At 52.0% G+C, this 18,674-nt stretch overlaps 1 protein-coding gene across 1 annotated transcript in view; it reads right to left on the bottom strand.

The window, feature by feature from the left end:
- Positions 1–18,674, bottom strand: part of CAMK2B (calcium/calmodulin dependent protein kinase II beta) — a gene marked incomplete in the record, with an annotated part of 141,002 nt that overhangs the window by 110,846 nt on the left and 11,482 nt on the right. The window contains 1 exon segment of the mRNA XM_034761678.1: positions 11,681–11,775. Within this exon segment, the coding sequence (XP_034617569.1) occupies positions 11,681–11,775 (95 nt within the window).

The raw sequence follows: 18,674 nt of genomic DNA, 5'->3' as shown, positions 1-18,674 counted from the left end.
TCAATGTCTTAGTTGTTGTTGTTTTTTTTTTTTTAAGCAAAAAAAGGTCAACCTCAAAACTGCACATTGCCTAGAGACCAAGGCCAGAAGGGGCCAGCAGATCACCCAGGCAGACGTCCTGTCTACCACAAAGCCATTCATTTCCACCCAGACCCCTCTATCAAACCCAAAGACTTTAGCTAGATTAAAGCATTTCAGTCTTTAGTAGACTAAACTATGTGCCATAGGGAGAGAACAGGGGAGACCAAGGTGCCACCTCCCAGCACGTGGACCCATGCTGACACCCACCCTGCCCAGACCTCGCCCAAAGAGGTGCCAGCAGCTTCTTTATCATCCACCCCTCTGAGCTCAAGTTCTCTGCCTCTGTGAGCATGCTCAGAGAATCTAAGGTGAGAAGGGACCAGCATGATCATCTAGTCTGACCCCCTGCACATTGCAGGCCACAGAACCTGACCCACCCACTCCTGTAACAGACCCCGAACCTCTGGCTGAGTCGCTCACGTCCTCAACTCATGGTTTAAAGACCCCAAGTTACAGAGACTCCACCATTTACCCTAGTGTAAACCTGCAAGTGGCCTGTGTCCCATACTGCAGCGGAAGGCGATTCCCTCGAAGGGTCTCTCTGCCAGTCTGAGCTGTGGGAAAATTCCTTCCCGACCCCAAACATGGCGATCAGTTTGACCCTGAGCATGTTGGCAGGACCCACCAGCCTAGAATGGTGGCCTCCCTGAGCTTATAATCTGCCAAGACCGAGGTTCACCAGTGACAAGACGTTTGATGCCCCTCATCGCACCAGGACATCCATAGGTGCCGACTCCGTGGGTGCTCTGGGGCTGGAGCACCCATGGGGAAAAATTAGCGGGTGCTCCACATCCACTGGCAGCCAAGCTCTCCCCCCCGCCTCCTCCCCCACCCGTGCGCCGCATCCCTGCTCCTCCCTCTCCCTCCCAGTGCTTCCTGTCCCCCCACCGCCTAACAGCTGTTTGGCAGCGCTTAGGACTTTCTGGGAGGGAGAGGGAGGAGGCGAAGAACAGTCAGGGCAGGGGCGGGGACTTGGGGAAAGGGGATGAGAAGGGGGTGGGGCTGGGTGAGAAAAGGCGGGGTGGGGCGGGGGCTTTGGGGAAAGGGTGGGGTGGGGGGGTCGAGCACCCACCAGGCAGAGGGGAAATCGGCACCTGTGAGGACATCACTGGAATGGTCGGAATGGCCTGCACAGGATGGACCCAAACTGGGACCAGGAGGAGAATACTCCAGTTTGGGGTCTAAGGGCATTATTAAAGCCACACGAAAGCGCGTGAAAGGCAACACAGGTGTCCTGGCAGTGAGACATGGCTCCCCAGGGGAAGGAGGGAGAGCCCCGTCCCCTGAGACCACGGAAATCTGGAGCTCGTCCCCTAGGGAATAATCCCAGCCTGGGCCCAGGGAAACCAAGGATGGAACGAGCCAGCCAGCCAATGTTAGCTTAAAGGCGTTAATGCTACTTGACTCCACCACCTTGTCTGGAAGCAGATAGTACTCGCTTTAACGCCCTCCTCAAACGCTTCTTCCGAGCACTGTGTCCGGATTACCATAACCCGCCCCCAGCCCCTAGCCCAGGGCAGCGCGACCTCCCACCGATTGCCGGGTTTAACTTTGTAACAACTCTGAGCTTGTTCAAACACGTCAATCGTGTCACCTCATAATCATCCTCTCCCAGGCCTCCATAAGCCCAGTTTCATCAATCTCTCCTTAGACCTAAACCCCTCTAATCCAGTTAGCGACTTGGTCACCCCCCAGCCTCCGGAACTTCCCTCCAATGAAACTGTATCTTCCTTCAAACAGGGCAGCTGGGCCTTCCACTGGGTTTTCTCTCTGCCGCTGCCACCTAGGCAGACAATTTTAAATGCTGGACACTACGATGCACCTGGACCCTTCCCTCCTCAGTGCCATTTAAACTCCCCTTAACAAGCAAAGTGCATCCCTTTAAACAGACACACTCCATTCTGGTCTACCTCTGAGCCCAGGCACCTAATCAAAATCATCACGTGAACAGCTGCATCCATCGGAGTCTTGGCCACTCCCCACCCCCAACCTCTTCCCCTTTGGGTATCATCCACAAACTATATGACCTTGCATGAGGGACCAGCCGCCACGAAGAACACACTCACTGACCCAAACCCAGCCCCCAGTCACACCGGTATCAGTCCTCTGAACGCCGCCAAATGACTCCGTATTCCCTGCAGAGGGACACGGAGCCCGACTTGGTTCAGTTAAGTCTACACGTTTTGCTCTCTTTACCGATTGTTATCACATTAAATAATGCGATCAGAGGTGGCTGGCCAGATGTGCTCGTTGCAGACTGGGCTGCCTCGCTCCTCTGACTGGTGTCGCTGAAAGAATACAACCTCGAACATCCACGAATCTCCCCTCAAAGAGTTTCTGAGTACAGACGTCAGAGCTCCAGATCTGCCATTTTCAGCCGCTGTTTAGACATCGGGTCCGACTGGGGTGGTTATGTCTCCTCGCAATAAAAGGCCGGTGGCGCTGTCTCAGAGCCTGGATCAATTGACTTGGGCTTGCAGGCCTCAGGTTGCAGGGCTAAAAACAGCCGGGTAGACATTCCCACTTGGGCTGGAGCCTGGGCTGCCCGCCCTCTTTGGGTTTCAGAGCTTGGGTTCATCTCCAGGGCTATCGACCCAGGCTCTGAGACTTGGTGCCATGAGTGTAGACGCACTGGTGTTTCCCAAACCCAGGATGCTTCTCCCATCTTCTTCTTGCCCAGCTGCTCGCAGGGTCCTGGGCCCCTCTGGCTTCTCAAAGCCAAAAGCCTTTAGAGCAGCAGCTGCCATTGGACCCATCATCCTCTCCCGCCCTTCTCCCAGCATCTGACAGTGCTTTTTCTGGCATCCGCCTCTGCAAACTCCCCCTGAGATTCCCCCTGGGCTCTTCTTGGCTCATAGACCAGCCCCAGTCATAAAGGATCTGCTGGCCAACCTCGGGCCTCAGACCTGGCCGGGCAACCTTGTGGCATGAGTGGGGTCCTGCAATTAGCTAACAACTCTGGGGAAGATTTAGGGCTCAGATTACAGTTCAGAGACTCATAGATGTGGAGGTCAGATGGGACCACAATCTCCTGTCTAACCCAGGCCAGAGAACCTCCCCCAGCAATTCCTGCATCTAGCCCAGAACTCAGTCAAAAAAGTGAACAGAACATTGGGAATCATTAAGAAAGGGATAGATAATAAAGCAGAAAATATCATACTACCGCTGTATAAATCCATGTTATGCCCACATCTGGAATACTTCGTGCAGAGGTGGTCACCCCATCTCAAAAAAGATATATTGGAATTGGAAAAGATTCAGAAAAGGGCAACAATTATTAGGGGTATGGAACAGCTTCCGTATGAGGAGAGATTGATAAGACTAGGACTTTTCAGCTTGGAAAAGAGACGACTAAGGGGGGGATATGATTGAGGTCTATAAAATCATGACTGGTGTAGCGAAAGTAAACAAGGAAGTGTTATTTACTCCTTCTCATAACACAAGAACTGGAGGTCACCAAATGAAATTAATAGGCAGCAGGTTTAAAACAAACAAAATTTTTTCCACACAACGCACAGTCAACCCGTGGAACTCCTTGCCAGAGGATGTTGTGAAGACCAAGACTTTAACAGGGTTCAAAAAAGAACTAGATAAGTTCATGGAGGATAGGTCATCAATGGCTATTAGTCAGAATGGGCAGGGATGGTGTCCCTAGCCTCTGTTTGCCAGAAGCTGGGAATGGGCGACAGGGAATGGATCACGTGATGATTACCTGTTCTGTTCATTCCCTCTGGGGCACCTGGCACTGGCCACTGTCGGAAGACAGGATACTGGGCTAGATGGACCTTTGGTCTGACCCAGTCTGGCTGTTCTTATGTTCCCCTGGCTGAGCTACAGCCTACATTTTAGAAAGAGACACCGACTCGTAACTGACAGACTCCAAGGATGGAGAATCTACCATATCCCTCGGTAAGTCAGTTACCCTCCCTGTTAAAAGTTAGCACGTTATTTCTAGTCTGAAGATTTCAGCTTCAGCTTCCAGCCACTGGATCTTGTTCTGGCTTGGTCTGCTAGACTGAAGAGCCAACTAGTATCACCGCCACGTAGGTACTTCTAAAGTGTGATCAAGTCACTTCTCCGTCTTCTCTTGGATCATCTGAGCTGCTTTCGTCTCTCGCTGTAAGGTCTCCTCAGTGCAGTATACAGAGGTAAGAACCTCATCCTTACTCCTGCTCTATATTCCCTCCTTAAACAGCCCAGGGTTGCATTAGCTCTCCTAGCTACAGCCTCAGATAGGCAGCTCACGTTCAACTGGTTATCCATCAGCCCCCACACGTCCTCCTTGGAGTCGCTGCTTTCCAGGAGCCAGCCCAGAATCTTGTAAATGTGACCCACATTCTTCATTCCTAGATGCATGGCCTTGCATTTGGCTGAATTCAAACGCCGGTTGTCCAAGTGAGCTCAGCTTTCTGTGCGAGCCAGATCGCTCCGTCGAGCCGACCTGCCATCATCTTTTACCACTCCGCCAATTTTTGTGTCATGCTTTTATAGTTCCTGCCAGATCAGCGTGTGACAAAGGGGGAATTTTCTGTAATATTTTTATTAAGCTGATGTATGCCTCAGTTTCCCCTGTATTGTGCATGGCTAGCCAACGGGCCCAAAAAGGGCTGTTTGGTCTCCGGGCAGACTAAGAGACCTAAGTATGAATGTCACCTAGCTATGTGACCCTGAATGAGTAATTAAAAAAAGGACTAGCCAAGGAAGGCATAGGCACCGACTCCACGGTGGGAAAAAAAGAGTGGGTGCTCAGCACCCACTGGCTACCCCACGGATCAGCTCCTCCCTCTTCCCCCCAGTGCCTCCTGCGTGCCGTGATTCGGTAGGGTTGCCAACTTTCTAATGGCACAAAACCAAACATCCCTGCCCTGCTCCTTCCCTGAGGCCCCACCCCTTCTCCAGGCCCCCTCCTATGCTGTGTTCCAGGCCCCCTCTTGCTCCATCCCTCTCCCTCTGTCGCTCGCTCTCCCCCACCCTCACTCATTTTCACCGGGCTGGGTGTGGGGGAGTGAGGGCTGCGGCTGGGGGTGCAGGCTCTGGGGTGGGACTGGGGATGAGGGGATTTGGGGTGCAGGAGAGGGCTCCGAGCTGGGGCAGAGGGATGGAGTGCAGGGGGAGTATTGGCTCTGGGAGGGTGTTTGGGTGCGGGAAGGGACTCTGGGCTGGGGCAGGGGCGCAGGTAGGGGTTTGGGATGTGGGGTCCCGGTGGCATTTACCGCAGCTCCCAGGAAGCGGCCGACAGGCCCCTGCAGCCTCTACACACATGGCTGGTCAGGGAGGCTCCAGGCACTGCCCTTGCGCCCACAGGCGCCGCCGCCGCAGCTCCCATTGGTCACGGTTCCCGGCCAATGGGAGCTGCGGAGCCGTCCCTCGGGGCGGGGGCAGCGCATGGTGCCTCCCTGGCAGTCAGGGCCGGCTCTAGGATTTTTGCCGCCCAAAGCAAAAACAATTTTGGCCGCCCCCCCCCCCTTCTTTAATTATCCCACCCCCAGCCCTGCCTCAACTCCGCCCCTTCCCCAAGTCCCCAGCCCTGCCTCCTCCCCCCAGGCTCTCAAGCCTAGGAGGGAGGGAGGGGAAGAAGCGGCGCCCGCGCCCTGGCCACTCGGAGTCTCCCCCTCCCTGCCAGGTTTGAGAGCCTGGGAGGGAGGGGGAGACTCCGAGTGGCCGCGGCACGGGCACTGCTTCTCCCCCTCCCTCCCTGGGTCCCAAGCCTGGGAGGGAGGGGGAGCAGGGGCGCGCAAAACGGCCGCTCGGGATCTCCCCCTCCCTCCCAGATTTGAGAGCCTGGGAGGGAGGGGGAGACCCCGAGCTGCCGCGGCACGCGAAACAGCTGATTCGCGCGCTGCTGCTCCCTCTCCCTCCCAGGTTCTCAAGCTTGGGAGGGAGGGCGAGTAGTGGCGCGCGAATCAGCTGTTTCGCGCACCGTGGCAGCAGCAGCGGAGGTGAGCTAGGGCGGCCGGGGCACATTTTTAGGGGCGGCATTCTGGCACCGGCCATGCCGCCCCTAAAAGTGTGCCGCCCCAAGCACCAGCTTGTTTTGCTGGTGCCTAGAGCCGGCCCTGCTGGCAGCCCATACGCCATGGGGTCACAGGGACCTGGCTTCTGGGAGCCGCGTGGAGCTAGAGCAGGCACGGAGCCTGGCTTAGCCCCGGGCCCCCACTGCGCCGCCGACCGGACTTTTAACAGCCCAGTCGGCAGTGCAGACTGGAGCCACCAGGGTCCCTTTTCTAGCGGGCGTTTCAGTCGAAAACCGGATGCCTGGCAACCCTAGGGTTTGGGGGAAGGGGTGGAGTGGGGGTGGGGCCTGGGGCAGAGCAGGAGGCGAGCACCCTCCGGGAACTGGGGACGTCGGCACGGGGACCCCAGATCAACGGAGAACCCAAAAAGACAGCGGCAAATCCAATCACTAGAACACGGACACCTAGACACCAGGGACCCAGAGGGAGGTGGATTTCCATGCCTCTCCGCAGGGAAGCTAAGCAACATCCGCCCACTCAGAACAAAGGACTGGAGAAGTGTGGGCCAGACGAGTTGGCTGCTGGAAGGAGTCGGGGCTTTCCTGTGGGAACTGACCAAGGAGGTCAGAGATGCAGTGTTTGAACAAGGGGGTTCACCACAGCTGGGCTGGGCTCTGGGCTGACCAGAACGGTCTACACTCTAACTTTCAGTTCTCTGTGCTAACGTACGGACTTCCTATGCTGTGTTCCAGGTGATTAATAAACCTGCCTGCTTGGACAAGGCGGTTTGAATGTCACTGCAAATGCTGGGTGAGGCACATTAATCCCTGAAAAACGTACACGTCTCCACCAGAAGTACCTCAGCTGGACTCGCTGAACAGAGCTCACAGTGTGACGCAGGAGTGCTGGAGCCCCAGAGGTTCAAACTAAAGAGGCCACATGGCGTATCCTGTGCAGGAAGATTGAGACCCTTGGGGGTCTGGCACACTGAAGTGGTTCCTCCTAGAGACTGTTTCAAAGCTGGGGCGTAGCACTGACCCTGTGGATCCGTGACCCAGACACGGACTAACCCTGTGCTGGGAACCAGCATGACCCCACCACAACCTCCCTGCGAGCCCCTCTAGAAATGTCCCCAGTGGATGACTCCCCACCCCCCCATTTACAATTAAATTTTCAGATCTATCAGTTGGCCAGTTTTTAATCCATTTAATATGTGCTACACTGACTGTGTGTCATGCTGACAGCAGACCTAGCTCCGATACACACAAGGAGCAACGTGAGCTTGCTGAAGCTAAAGGAGAACAATGTCCATTGACCCCTGTTGGCCTTGCCGGGCTACTGCCTGTGTGTTAAATTACAAGACGTGCCCATTGTGCGTGGCATTCTGCCCTGCTCTGGTGATGAGCCTGCCACAGCCTTGTTTAAGAGACTGAAATCTTTCAGCTCAGGCAATAGCTGTATGTATGAAGCGCCCCTCACTGCTGCCAACCCACCCAGGGGCGTTGGTGGAAACACGACTGGGGGGTTCCCCCATTTCTTCCTTCTAAAAGGACGGGAAATCTGCTGCAATGATGCTTGAATGCATTCAACAGTTCACTGTTCAAAAGACAGGAGCTGCATCATCCTAACAAGGCCCCCTATTTAGTTATTATTTGGCTTGCAGTAGTGACTAGGAGTCCCAGTCCTGGGCCCTATTGTGCTAGGCGCTGTATAGCCACAAAGCAAAAGCCCACTGCCTTTGAATAGGGGAGTCTATTCTCTTACACGGGGAATTTCCAGGTGAGATCACATCGTTCCAGGTTGGCTACTAAGGGACAAAGGAGGCAGATTTAAGTTGATGCCTGCAATCTTCACTTCTACTTTCCTTGACTTGAGCGTTAACTATGCAACTTTGCCATCATGTTCCCCTAGTGTTTATTCATTGCCTGCAGAATAGCTCTCCTTGGGGAGCTGGTTAACCGACAGAGCCCTGGAGTGATTTGGATCTACAGCTAGGCGGCCAGGTTTTCCGTAGAGCTGTGCATTAGCCCAACAACTGGTAGTGTTTTTTTTTTTTTTTTTTTTAAAGAAGCCCCCTTTTTAAACCAAGATTTGCGGGAAAAGAGACAGTTTACATAGAAAAAACACTTGTTCATGGTTGTGCCCAGAGGGGGCGCGTAACTGTTGATAACAGGGGGGGGGGGTACATATTTTGAACCCACTCCCCGCAAGAAGAAAAAAAAAAAAAAAAAAAAAGGAAATAAAAATACAAATATAAACCTGGCAGAAATCTGGGGGTGGCACATGACCACCCCGCCTCCCCTCCACTTGTTGCCTCTGGTTGCGCCTCTGGGACTGGGTCTAACCATCCGACCCCACTGCTGGAGCTGAGCTGGTAGCCTGGGGACAGGACCATCAGCAAAAGCATTAAAGCCACGTGAATTTCAGGCTCCTAAAATAAGAGAAAGGCTAACCCAGTGGCTAGGATGGGGGCCTAGTAGTTGGAAGACCAGGGGTTGATTCCCTGCCCTGCCACAGACTTCCTGAGTGACCGTAGGCAAGTCATTTAGTCTCTCCAGGCCTCCAGTCCCTATTTGTAAAACAGGGATAATAGCCCGAGGGGGGGGGGGGCATTAAGATAAATGAAGTGCTGAGAGATGCTGGGGGGTAGGGGCAGAGAGCTTGGAAGAGGTGAGCGATGCTTATCCAGACGCTGTGCCCACGAGAGAGGCTGTGATTTCTCCAGTTTCCAGGCAGGCGTTGCACACACCGGCGCGTGCAGAATTCTTGGACATCTGTTTTCTAGAGCCCGTGAACTCCAACAGCTTCACAACACAGTGCCAGCAGGGCCTGTCCCTAAAGGCAGCTGGATAGGCCTGATCCTGAGCAGCACGGCCCTGGCCCCCTTCAATTCCCATTCGCTTCCTGGAGAGGCCCAGCACTGCTCAGGATCGGGCCCCCAGCAGCGAGCGTGGTACAAAAGGGAGCATAGCTGGGCCAGTACTTTTCCAGGCCCCATTTGCTGTTATTAGGGATATTTATCACTCAGCACGGCCCCTTCTCTCCCACCAGCTCCATCCTCCAGCTGCCGGAGTCGGCCCTGGGGTCACACGCTAGGGTTGTTATCTCACCGCCGGTAGCCACGGAGATGACTGAGGTCGCAGACACGGTAGGGATGCGTCTCCCTCTGGAGGAGAGGGAGGATGGTTGAGAATTAACAGGCTCAGCAAGCAGAGGCAGGTGAGCCACGCCAGAGGGGTATGGGCTCTTGGCCAGTAAGGAATCGCAGGTACTTTTCCTGCGCCCATCACCGTGGTATCTGGGCACCTCACAGTCTTCAATGCATTTATCCTCAGACACCCCTGGGAGTTATCTCCATTGTACAAATGGGAAGCGAGGAACAGAGAGTCTAAGTCACCCAGAATCTGTGCCCCCCCCCCCCCCACCACGTGACACCTTTGAGGAATTAGTGCAATTTCTGTTAAGAACATAAGAATGGCCATACTGGGTCAGACCAAGGTCCATCCAGCCCAGTATCCTGTCTACTGACAATGGCCAATGCCAGATGCCCCAGAGGGAGTGAACCTAACAGGTAATGATCAAGTGATCTCTCTCCTGCCGTCCATCTCCACCCTCTGACAAACAGAGGCTAGGGACACCATTCCTTACCCGTCCTGGCTAATAGCCATTAATGGACTTTACCTCCATGAATGTATCCAGTTCTCTTTTAAACCCTGTTATAGTCCTAGCCTTCACAACATCCTCAGGCAAGGAGTTCCATAGGTTGACTGTGTGCTGTGTGAAGAAGAACTTCCTTTTATTTGTTTTAAACCTGCTGCCCATTAATTTGATTTGGTGGCCCCTAGTTCTTATATTATGGAAACAAGTAAATAACTTTCTTATTCACTTTCTCCACACCACTCATGATTTTATATACCTTGATCATATCCCCCCTTAGTCTCCTCTTTTCCAAGCTGAAAAGTCCTAGCCTCTTTAATCTGTCCTCATATGGGACCCGTTCCAAACCCCTAATCATTTTAGTTGCCCTTTTCTGAACCTTTTCTGATGCCAGTATATCTTTTTTGAGATGAGGAGACCACATCTGTACGCAGTATTCAAGATGTGGGCGTACCATGGATTTATATAAGGGCAATAAGATATTCTCCGTCTTATTCTCTATCCTGTTTTGAATGATTCCTAACATCCTGTTTGCTTTTTTGACTGCTGCTGCACACTGTGTGGACGTCTTCAGAGAACTATTCATGATGACTCCAAGATCTTTTTTCTGATTGGTTGTAGCTAAATTAGCCCCCATCATATTGTATGTATAGTTGGGGTTATTTTTCCCAATGTGCATTACTTTACATTTATCCACATTAAATTTCATTTGCCATTTTGTTGCCCAATCACTTAGTTTTGGGAGATCTTTTTGAAATTCTTCACAGTCTGCTTTGGTCTTAACTATCTTGAGCACTTTAGTATCATCTGCAAACTTTGCCACCTCACTGTTTACCCCTTTCTCCAGATCATTTATGCATAAGTTGAATAGGATTGGTCCTAGGACTGACCCCTGGGGAACACCACTAGTTACCCCTCTTCATTCTGAAAATTTGCCATTTATTCCTACCCTTTGTTCCCTGTCTTTTAACCAGTTCTCAATCCATGAAAGGACCTTCCCTCTTATCCCCTGACAACTTAATTTATGTAAAAGCCTTTGGTGAGGGACCTTGTCAAAGGCTTTCTGCAAATCAAAGTACACTGTCCACTGGATCCCCCTTGTCCACATGTTTGTTGACCTCTTCAAAGAACTCTAATAGATTAGTAAGACATGATTTCCCTTTACAGAAACCATGTTGACTTTTGCCCAACAATTTGTTCTTCTAGGTGTCTGATAATTTTATTCTTTACAATTGTTTCAACTAATTTGCCTGGTACCGACGTTAGACTTACCCGTCTGTAATTGCCGGGATCACCTCTAAAGCCCTTTTTAAATATTGGCGTTACATTAGCTATCTTCCAGGCATTGGGTACAGAGCCGATTTAAAGGACAGGTTACAAACCATAGTTAATAGTTCCGCAACTTCACATTAAAAGACTAATGAAACTTCATATGTCATCCTAGCAAAGCAAAACAGGCCTGCAGAATTCATACCCTCCCTTCTCCTACAACTCAGCCATAGACCACGACAGCTTTGTGGGCACGTGCCGAACAGGTCAGGTCCATCATGAGACAACAAGCATGGAGACAGTGGTTGGTCAGGAAAGTCCACAGGTACCACATACCGACTGGAGTTATTTCATGTCTATTACAGGTGATTTTCAATTTACTGCTGGGTAACTGTTTTGGCAAATGCTGACTCTTTAAAGGCAACCACTGAAATGGCTCGATCCGGCTCCCAATGAAATCAGTGGGTGTGACAGTGTCACCCGCATAGGAGAATCCACACACACACACACAACCCTGGGGCCAGTGCGAATGCAGGAAGTCAGACAAAATGATCATCATGTCACCCGCCCTTAAAGCCCACACCCCCGGCGGTGCGGCAGCAAATGGCTAGCGAAGGATCCCCCCTCCCCTCTGTGGCCACAGAGGTGAGAAGGGAAGGCCAGCGGATTTCCCAGTCGGCGCAGCCATGGAAGGGAAACAAGCCGAGCGCTGAGCCTACCTCTTGCGGAGAGCTTCTTGGTGTTGATAATCTTGGCTGCATACTCATGGCCGGTGCAGAGTTTGACGCAGCGTCGCACGACCGAGAAAGCCCCCCTAGAGAGAGGAAAAGAGAGAGAGAGAAAAAACTAACTTCCCAACCTCCGCACCAGGAGAGCTCAGCAGCAGCCCACTGGGCCAGTTTGGAGAGGCCCTTAGGCTGCTGATTATCGTATTGGCTTAATATTTCAGTCTAACCAGCACAAGACACGGGGACACCTGGCACCAGTTCCGACTCGGCACCGTGATGGCAGGTGTGCGAGAATCTAAGGCCTGCAGGATTCGCAGGGCACATTTGGGGGGGTATTCCTGCTATACGTGGGTGACCCAGGGACCGCTTGATGTTCAGTGCCAACAGCTCCCTCCACACAGCGTTTGAGGGGGCGGAGCCTCTCCCAGCATAGGGGGCGGAGCCTCTCCCATTGAGCGGGAGGAGCTAATCCACAATGCATTGCAAAAAAAAAAAAAAAAAAAAAAAAAAAAAACATTAGCATATCACCCCCAAACCCCCATCAATCCTGGTCCCAAGCCAAGGCCATCAGCGCCCCATAATGCAGCTGGGCAGGACTCACCCCCCACACATTTGCTCCCACACACCCCAGCAGCCCCACCCCACCCCCTTTCGGGACAACCAGCAATTAGCTGCTGCTGCGCTCAGTGCTGTACGACACACCAGATACCGGAAGAGCCTGCCCTAAAGAGCAGACAGGCGTGGGGACAGAAGGGCAGCAGGCACCGAGCAGCCCTCAGACAGGAAGGCAGGAGCTCGGAGCTCTAGGGTAAAAATTTTTTAATGCAACCTCAGTGACTGAGATGTCCTTCACCGTGTTTTCAAAAGTGACTTGGGGCCAGACTGTCTAAGATTCTTAGGTGCCTGAAGACGCAGGAGAGCGCCTAGTAGGACGGTCAGACGCATCTAAACAGGTCAGGCACCCTGTCTCCCATGGGATTTAGGCACCTAACCTGCTTAGGCACTTTTGTATCTCACTAGGTGCCTTTCTGCGTCTTTGACGATCAGGCCCCCTAGCATTCAGATGCCTCTGTCTCCCGGACAGCCAGCTGGAATGGGGCTCATAAGGCAGGGCCACACTGCAATGAAAAACCCAGGCCAGCTGACTCAAGGGGCTTTTTAATTGTAGGGTAGACGTTTAGGGACCCTTCCCCCTTGCAGGGTCCTACAGCCCATGCTGCAATGAGACAGCCCGAGGCAGCCGGCCCAGGCCAGCCGTGGGTTTTTAACGGCAGCAGAGACATACCCTCAATGTCTACATCATTCCTGAAAATAAGAATTAGGCTCCCGGGTCACTTCATTGCTTTGAAAATTTTACCCTTTAACTCTTGAAAATTGTATCCATGGTGCGTATTTTGCACCAAATTCCTGCCGGACGATTCCCTTCCTAGGGCAGGTCCGTTTTTCTTTAACTACACTTCCAAACCACGTTTCCCTCCCCCGTTACAATTCCCCAATCAGGAAACAGAATTCCCTGAACACGGGGAAAACCAGGTGCGAGGAGACCGCTCTGACCTGGCCCTTCTCCCGCTGCCTGGCTGGTGTTTGGTCAGCTCGCTCCCCAGCAGTTCATCTGGAGACGGTGCCCCCCTCAAAAGGATAAAGGGCAAAAGATGCTGAAATTCCAAACGTGCCAATGCGAGATTTTCCAGGATTGTTCTGGATCAGAAAAAGCGGCTTCCACGGATGGGGTGGTGTTTACTTGTTAAAGCCTAGATATCAGCATCCAAAGGTGGGCAGCGCAGGCCAGGTCCAGCCAAAGAGGGTCTAGAAAGCACTGTCAGCAAGGAGATTTGCTCCTGGGAATGCAGGCAGATCGCCAGAGTTGCTACGCAGCCTGCAACCCGGCTGAGGCTCTCTAAAAGCCGATGCTGATCACCGCAGAGCTAAGCGTTCCCCAGGTGCCCAAGCCAGCACTCTAAGGGGAAAACATTGGCATCCCTAGCTCCTGGATTTCTTGCTCTGCATTGTGATCAGCTGGGAGGTCTCCTTAAGAAAAGCCAGTGGCTCTGGGTGGGCATTAAAGACCTTGGAGCCCCAGCTGAATTCTCCCCTTCGCTACAGTCATTGCTGTGCAACCGGCTGCTGTCCTCCACCCCAGAGGTGGCTGCATTGCCAGGAGGTAACTTACATGAGGGAAGCACCACTAATAAATCAATCACAGCTCCAAAGAGCATGTGCTGTTGTCCTCACGTTGCCACAGCCTGGCAAGGGTAGACTAGCCAGCCCTAATCCTGCCATGGAAAAGGGCAGCTGCTTCCCCTCCTGCCCAGGAGATCCTCACCTACAGTGTCCTTCAAACCACAGCCCTTTCTCCCAGGAGAGATCTTGCCCTTCTGCGATCCCTTCTCCCCTCCGCTCTGCTAGCTTTCTCCCTCTGCCACTTCCTTCCTGTGCTTTTTAACCACCCCTCCCAGCTGATGGGACAGCCACCTCCTTAGCCAGCCAGCCTGCACTCTGATTAGGTAATTAAGTACTCTCCATTCCTCCCTCAAGTCTTCTCTAGGGGAAACTAATCAGAGCTTAAGTGACCGGAGTGCTGGGACAGCTGTTAGCTCTCAGCACTCTGTCACACTCCACATCATCTTGCCCAACCCAGCTGCTCCCCAGAGACTGCTGCTTCTTCAAGAGCTGCAGCTCCCCAGAATTATAAGCTTCATTATCAGAGATTCGTGAATGCCTGTCTGGGGGAACAAGGGCTGGGGAAGGGCCACAGTTCACACCTAGCAGGGCTGAGCTCTGCCCGAAGGGGGCAGAACATAGATTCGGGATGTGTCTATGGCTTTGAGCACAGTAACTCCAGCACCCCCAGGTGTATAACCCCTGCACGCAGAGCAGGGCGACAGATGGCTTTTCCGGTTTGCAGGAAGTTCGGAGAAAAAAATCAGTTTTGGTCAACCCGAAAACAAGATTTGCCAGAATTTCCAGTGACAAGCAAAAATAATAATAGTAATAATAATAATAATAATAATTTCAGGGTGAACGGAACATTTTGTTTCAATTTCAAGGTCTCTTTGGCCCATTTTTTGAAAACTAAAATGAAAGGCCATTTCCCAGCAAAACGTCATTTCCAATGGAACCGCTCACCCCGTCCTCCCCAGAGGTCTTGGCCCAGTTTAGATCGGCCCTGGGCAGAGACCTGTGGGGAGGGCGGGGTGATGGTTTTCAATGGAAACTTCTGCAGCTGCTGCCTGGGCAGGAAGACAAAGGGCACCCAGGGTTCCTGGGGCACAGGGAATGGAGACAGACCCCCCCCCAATGCTCCTTGCCGCCCCGATACGCATCTGGCTATCCCGGCTGGGGGATGAAATGACTAGCTGGGGCTCAGAGCCACAGAGCGAAGCCAGGCACCCCTTCTCCCTGCATGGGCCCATTACACGCCCTCCTTTTCCTCCCTTATTTATTGTCTGGATCGCAGCAGTGCCAAGAGCACCTGGCATGGGCCAGGACCCCTCTGCACTAGGCGCTGCACGAACAGCGACTGCAGAGAGAACTCCCAGCAGAAACCCATCTCAGCAAACCTGGGCACCTTCTGCAGGGGGAGCACGAGAGTCGGAGTCATCCCCCTCCCCCACCTCTCCCTGCCAAGTCTCTTCTGGGCCCACATCTCAGTTACTTCCCCCTGAGTCTTCCCCACAGGGAGCGACGCCTTACGTAACAGGGGCCCCAGTTGCCAAGCAGCGGCACCCAGCCGAGGGGAAGCCAGGCCGTGCTGCGTGAGGCCCGTGGAGCAATTCCCGCCACGCATGGCACGGGATCCCCGCACGAGGCTTTCAGCTTGGGAGCGTTTCTAATGATCTTCTGCCCCCGGCTCCTCCTTTCTTTGCAGCGCTGAGCGGAAAGGCTCTGCCCAGACCCAGCAGTGGCCCATTCCGCTCGCAGAGCCGGCAGGCGCTGATGGGCAAACGGGGCCATCCTGCTCTGCTCAAACGCCTTCAAAAGAAGGAGAAGCATAGGCAGCAAGAGGCGCCTTCAAAGAGCAGCCAACAGAAAGGCAATCTGCAGAGAGCGGCTCCGGGGCTTCCCCCATGACCAGCAGGGGGGCAGGCAAAGCAGACCAGATCCCTAACGGAGGTGGGGCCAGGGGAATTCCCAGACGGGGACGTGGCAGCTGGCCCGATGCCAGCACAGGTCCGGACACACCAGGATAGCAACAGCTATGCCCAGCCAGGGGCTGCAGGGAGCTGCTTGCTCCCCCGGCCCTGTATTTCCCCCCCGGGGCCTTGTTCCCCAAGCCGTGTGCAGGGTGGGTGATTTTTGACCCTGATCAGCGAGATTTTCTGTTCCAAATCTCTGGGTTTAGGAGCCACCAAGGGGTTGGCTGGAAGAGAAGAACAGCCTGAGAAAGGCCATTGGCTGATTTTCTGAGGCCCTGACCGCAGGGAGGTCACATGGGCAAAGCAACCCTCCGGGCCATGGACTGTGGGACGCCTTGGGAGTTCCGCTGCCCTCTTTGGGCAGGGACTGGGTCTTTGCTCTGTGTTCGCAGAGCACTGGCCACACCTGGTCCTGGTCCCACCCATCTGGCTCCGAGGGGCTACAAATACATAACGAGCAGCGCGATCTATCGGAGCACCTTGCAAGGGATTTGTCCCCTGGAGCAAGGCATCGTACATCTCCATTGTACAGGTGGAGAACTGATGGCCAGAGACACCCACCCAAGGCCACACAGGAAGTCTGTAGCAGAGCAGGGATAGGATCGTGCTCTAACCACTGAGCCGTCCTTCCTCAAGGGCTTCCTCATATCTGTGCTGGGCACATGGCTCCTTGGGGTCAGAGAGAGAAGAGGGGACATAAGAATGGCCATACATGGTCAGACCAAACGTCCATCCAGCCCAATATTCTGTCTTCTGAGAGTGGCCAATGCCAGGTGCGCCAGAGGGAATGAACAGAACAGGGAATCAAGTGATCCATCCCCTGTCGCCCATTTCCAGCTTCTGGCAAACAGAGGCTAGGGACACCATCCCTGCCCATCCTGGCTAATAGCCATTGATGGACCTATCCTCCATGAACTTAGCTAGTTCTTTTTTGAACCCTGTTACAGTCTTGGCCTTCACAACAACCTCTGGCAAGGAGTTCCACAGGTTCACTGTGCGTTGTGTGAAGAAATACTTCCTTATGTTTAGTATCAGAGGGGTAGCCATGTTAGTCTGGATCTGTAAAAAGCAACAAAGAGTCCTGTGGCACCTTATAGACTAACAGACATATTGGAGCATAAGCTTTCATGGGTGAATACCCACTTTGTCAGACGTCTGACAGATGTCTGAGTAATGTCCCTAATGAGCTCCCTGAAAAGTAGTCAAGGAATATTTGGATCTAACTTCTGGGTAGACCTAGAGACACAGAATGTGCCGGAAGTACTGTAGTTTCTTCTGTATAAAAGCAAATATAAAAATTGAAGAAACACATAATACATCTATACCCTCCCAGAAGCAAAGGAAAACTTGTATACATTTGATCTTACAACAGACATTTACTACTTATTTAAGCCGCTGCTTGCAGATCCACAAACAGTGCCATTGTACAGACCCGATGTAAGAAGGCTAGTCCTGTCTGAGAACAAATGATCCTTCAATTGGATCTTCTTGAAGTTAATAAAAATATCTTGAGTCACCATCTTTCATCAGATGTAACAAAACATTGAGCAAATAGACTCCCAGATGTAGCGTTAGTTAATTTCTAATTAAGAGAAGGTAGCTTTTCTCCATACTTGCTATTTATCCTTGAGTGATGGGATTGAAACTGTGCTCACTTAAATGCTTTTGAAAATCCCACCCTAAATCACACATCCTCAGCAAGGATTAGGCTCTTCCCTTGGTGCCATCTTGGAGTGCTGGAAGGGGATTACACTAGGAACAAGCAAGGGCTGCTCTTCCACTGGGATTCTAGACAGACTCAACACATAGATACAAGGGAGATGTGGTGAGAGCTAATGATCACATACCGTGGAGCATCCAAAGAAGAATTGTTGGGATCTAGCCATAACCTTCATTATATGTTCCAAAGGGTCTCAGTGTGAAGTTCAAGCCTCCAGTAAAAGCATATTTGTAGAGTGGGTGTATAGCTATAAACACAAATACTACATTGGATAAAGAAGCATCTCCTTGAGAAATGTCTCTTTTTTATAATGCTGGAATGAAACGAGCTGCAATCACTTTGGCAGAATGCTCAGATGAGGTCCTTTCAAAGAAATCACTGACTGAGTGTGAGATTTTTCTTTTTTTAAAGACAGTTTTTCATAATTTTTTTTCCTGTTGCAGAAAAGTTAAGTTCAGGCAAATGTATAATTGACAGAACATGGAATAAGTAAAATGCTTAGTGAGAACTAGATTTATTTAAATCCATTGTCAGAAATTAGCTGCTGTGCCAGTAACCTCACAGCCAAAAGTATAATGATGTATATTGGGCTGTTTAGTGTGCCTTCATTTAACCAGAACTAACCTTGAGCTTTATGTAGTAGTCCTTATGTGGTGGTGATAAATTCTGCTTGCTGTGCTGTTCATTTGCAGGGCTAGAATTACCCAAATGGTCAGCATCATTGACTCACTGCATTTAAAGAGGCAGGGAGTTCAGAGAGGTGCTGTATAGAGTACTGTTGGGATATCCTGGAAAACATTTGCTGAAATTGAGGAAAAAATGACACAAATCACCTAATTTACATTATAACAATAGATATGTAATAATGCTTTTGCACAAGATTCTTAAAAAATGATTTACATACTAATGAAGCCTCTCAACACTTCTGTGAAGTAGTTAAGGTATGATCAAACCTGTTATTTACAAACAGGAAAACTGACTTCCAGTTCATATGTGACTGGCCCACAGTCATAGCATGAATCAGTGGCATAGCTGAGAATGGAACTCAGGGGTCTGCTGCCTTACACTTGGAATCAGGGCCGCCGAGAGCGGGTTCGGGCCTTGGTGAAAAAAACATTTCAGGCCCCCC

The sequence above is a fragment of the Trachemys scripta genome, chromosome 2 (assembly GCF_013100865.1).
Source record: "Trachemys scripta elegans isolate TJP31775 chromosome 2, CAS_Tse_1.0, whole genome shotgun sequence".
NCBI classification, from domain to species: domain Eukaryota; kingdom Metazoa; phylum Chordata; order Testudines; family Emydidae; genus Trachemys; species Trachemys scripta.
Note: the sequence above shows the minus strand (reverse complement) of the source record. Positions and strands in the feature narration are given on the sequence as shown.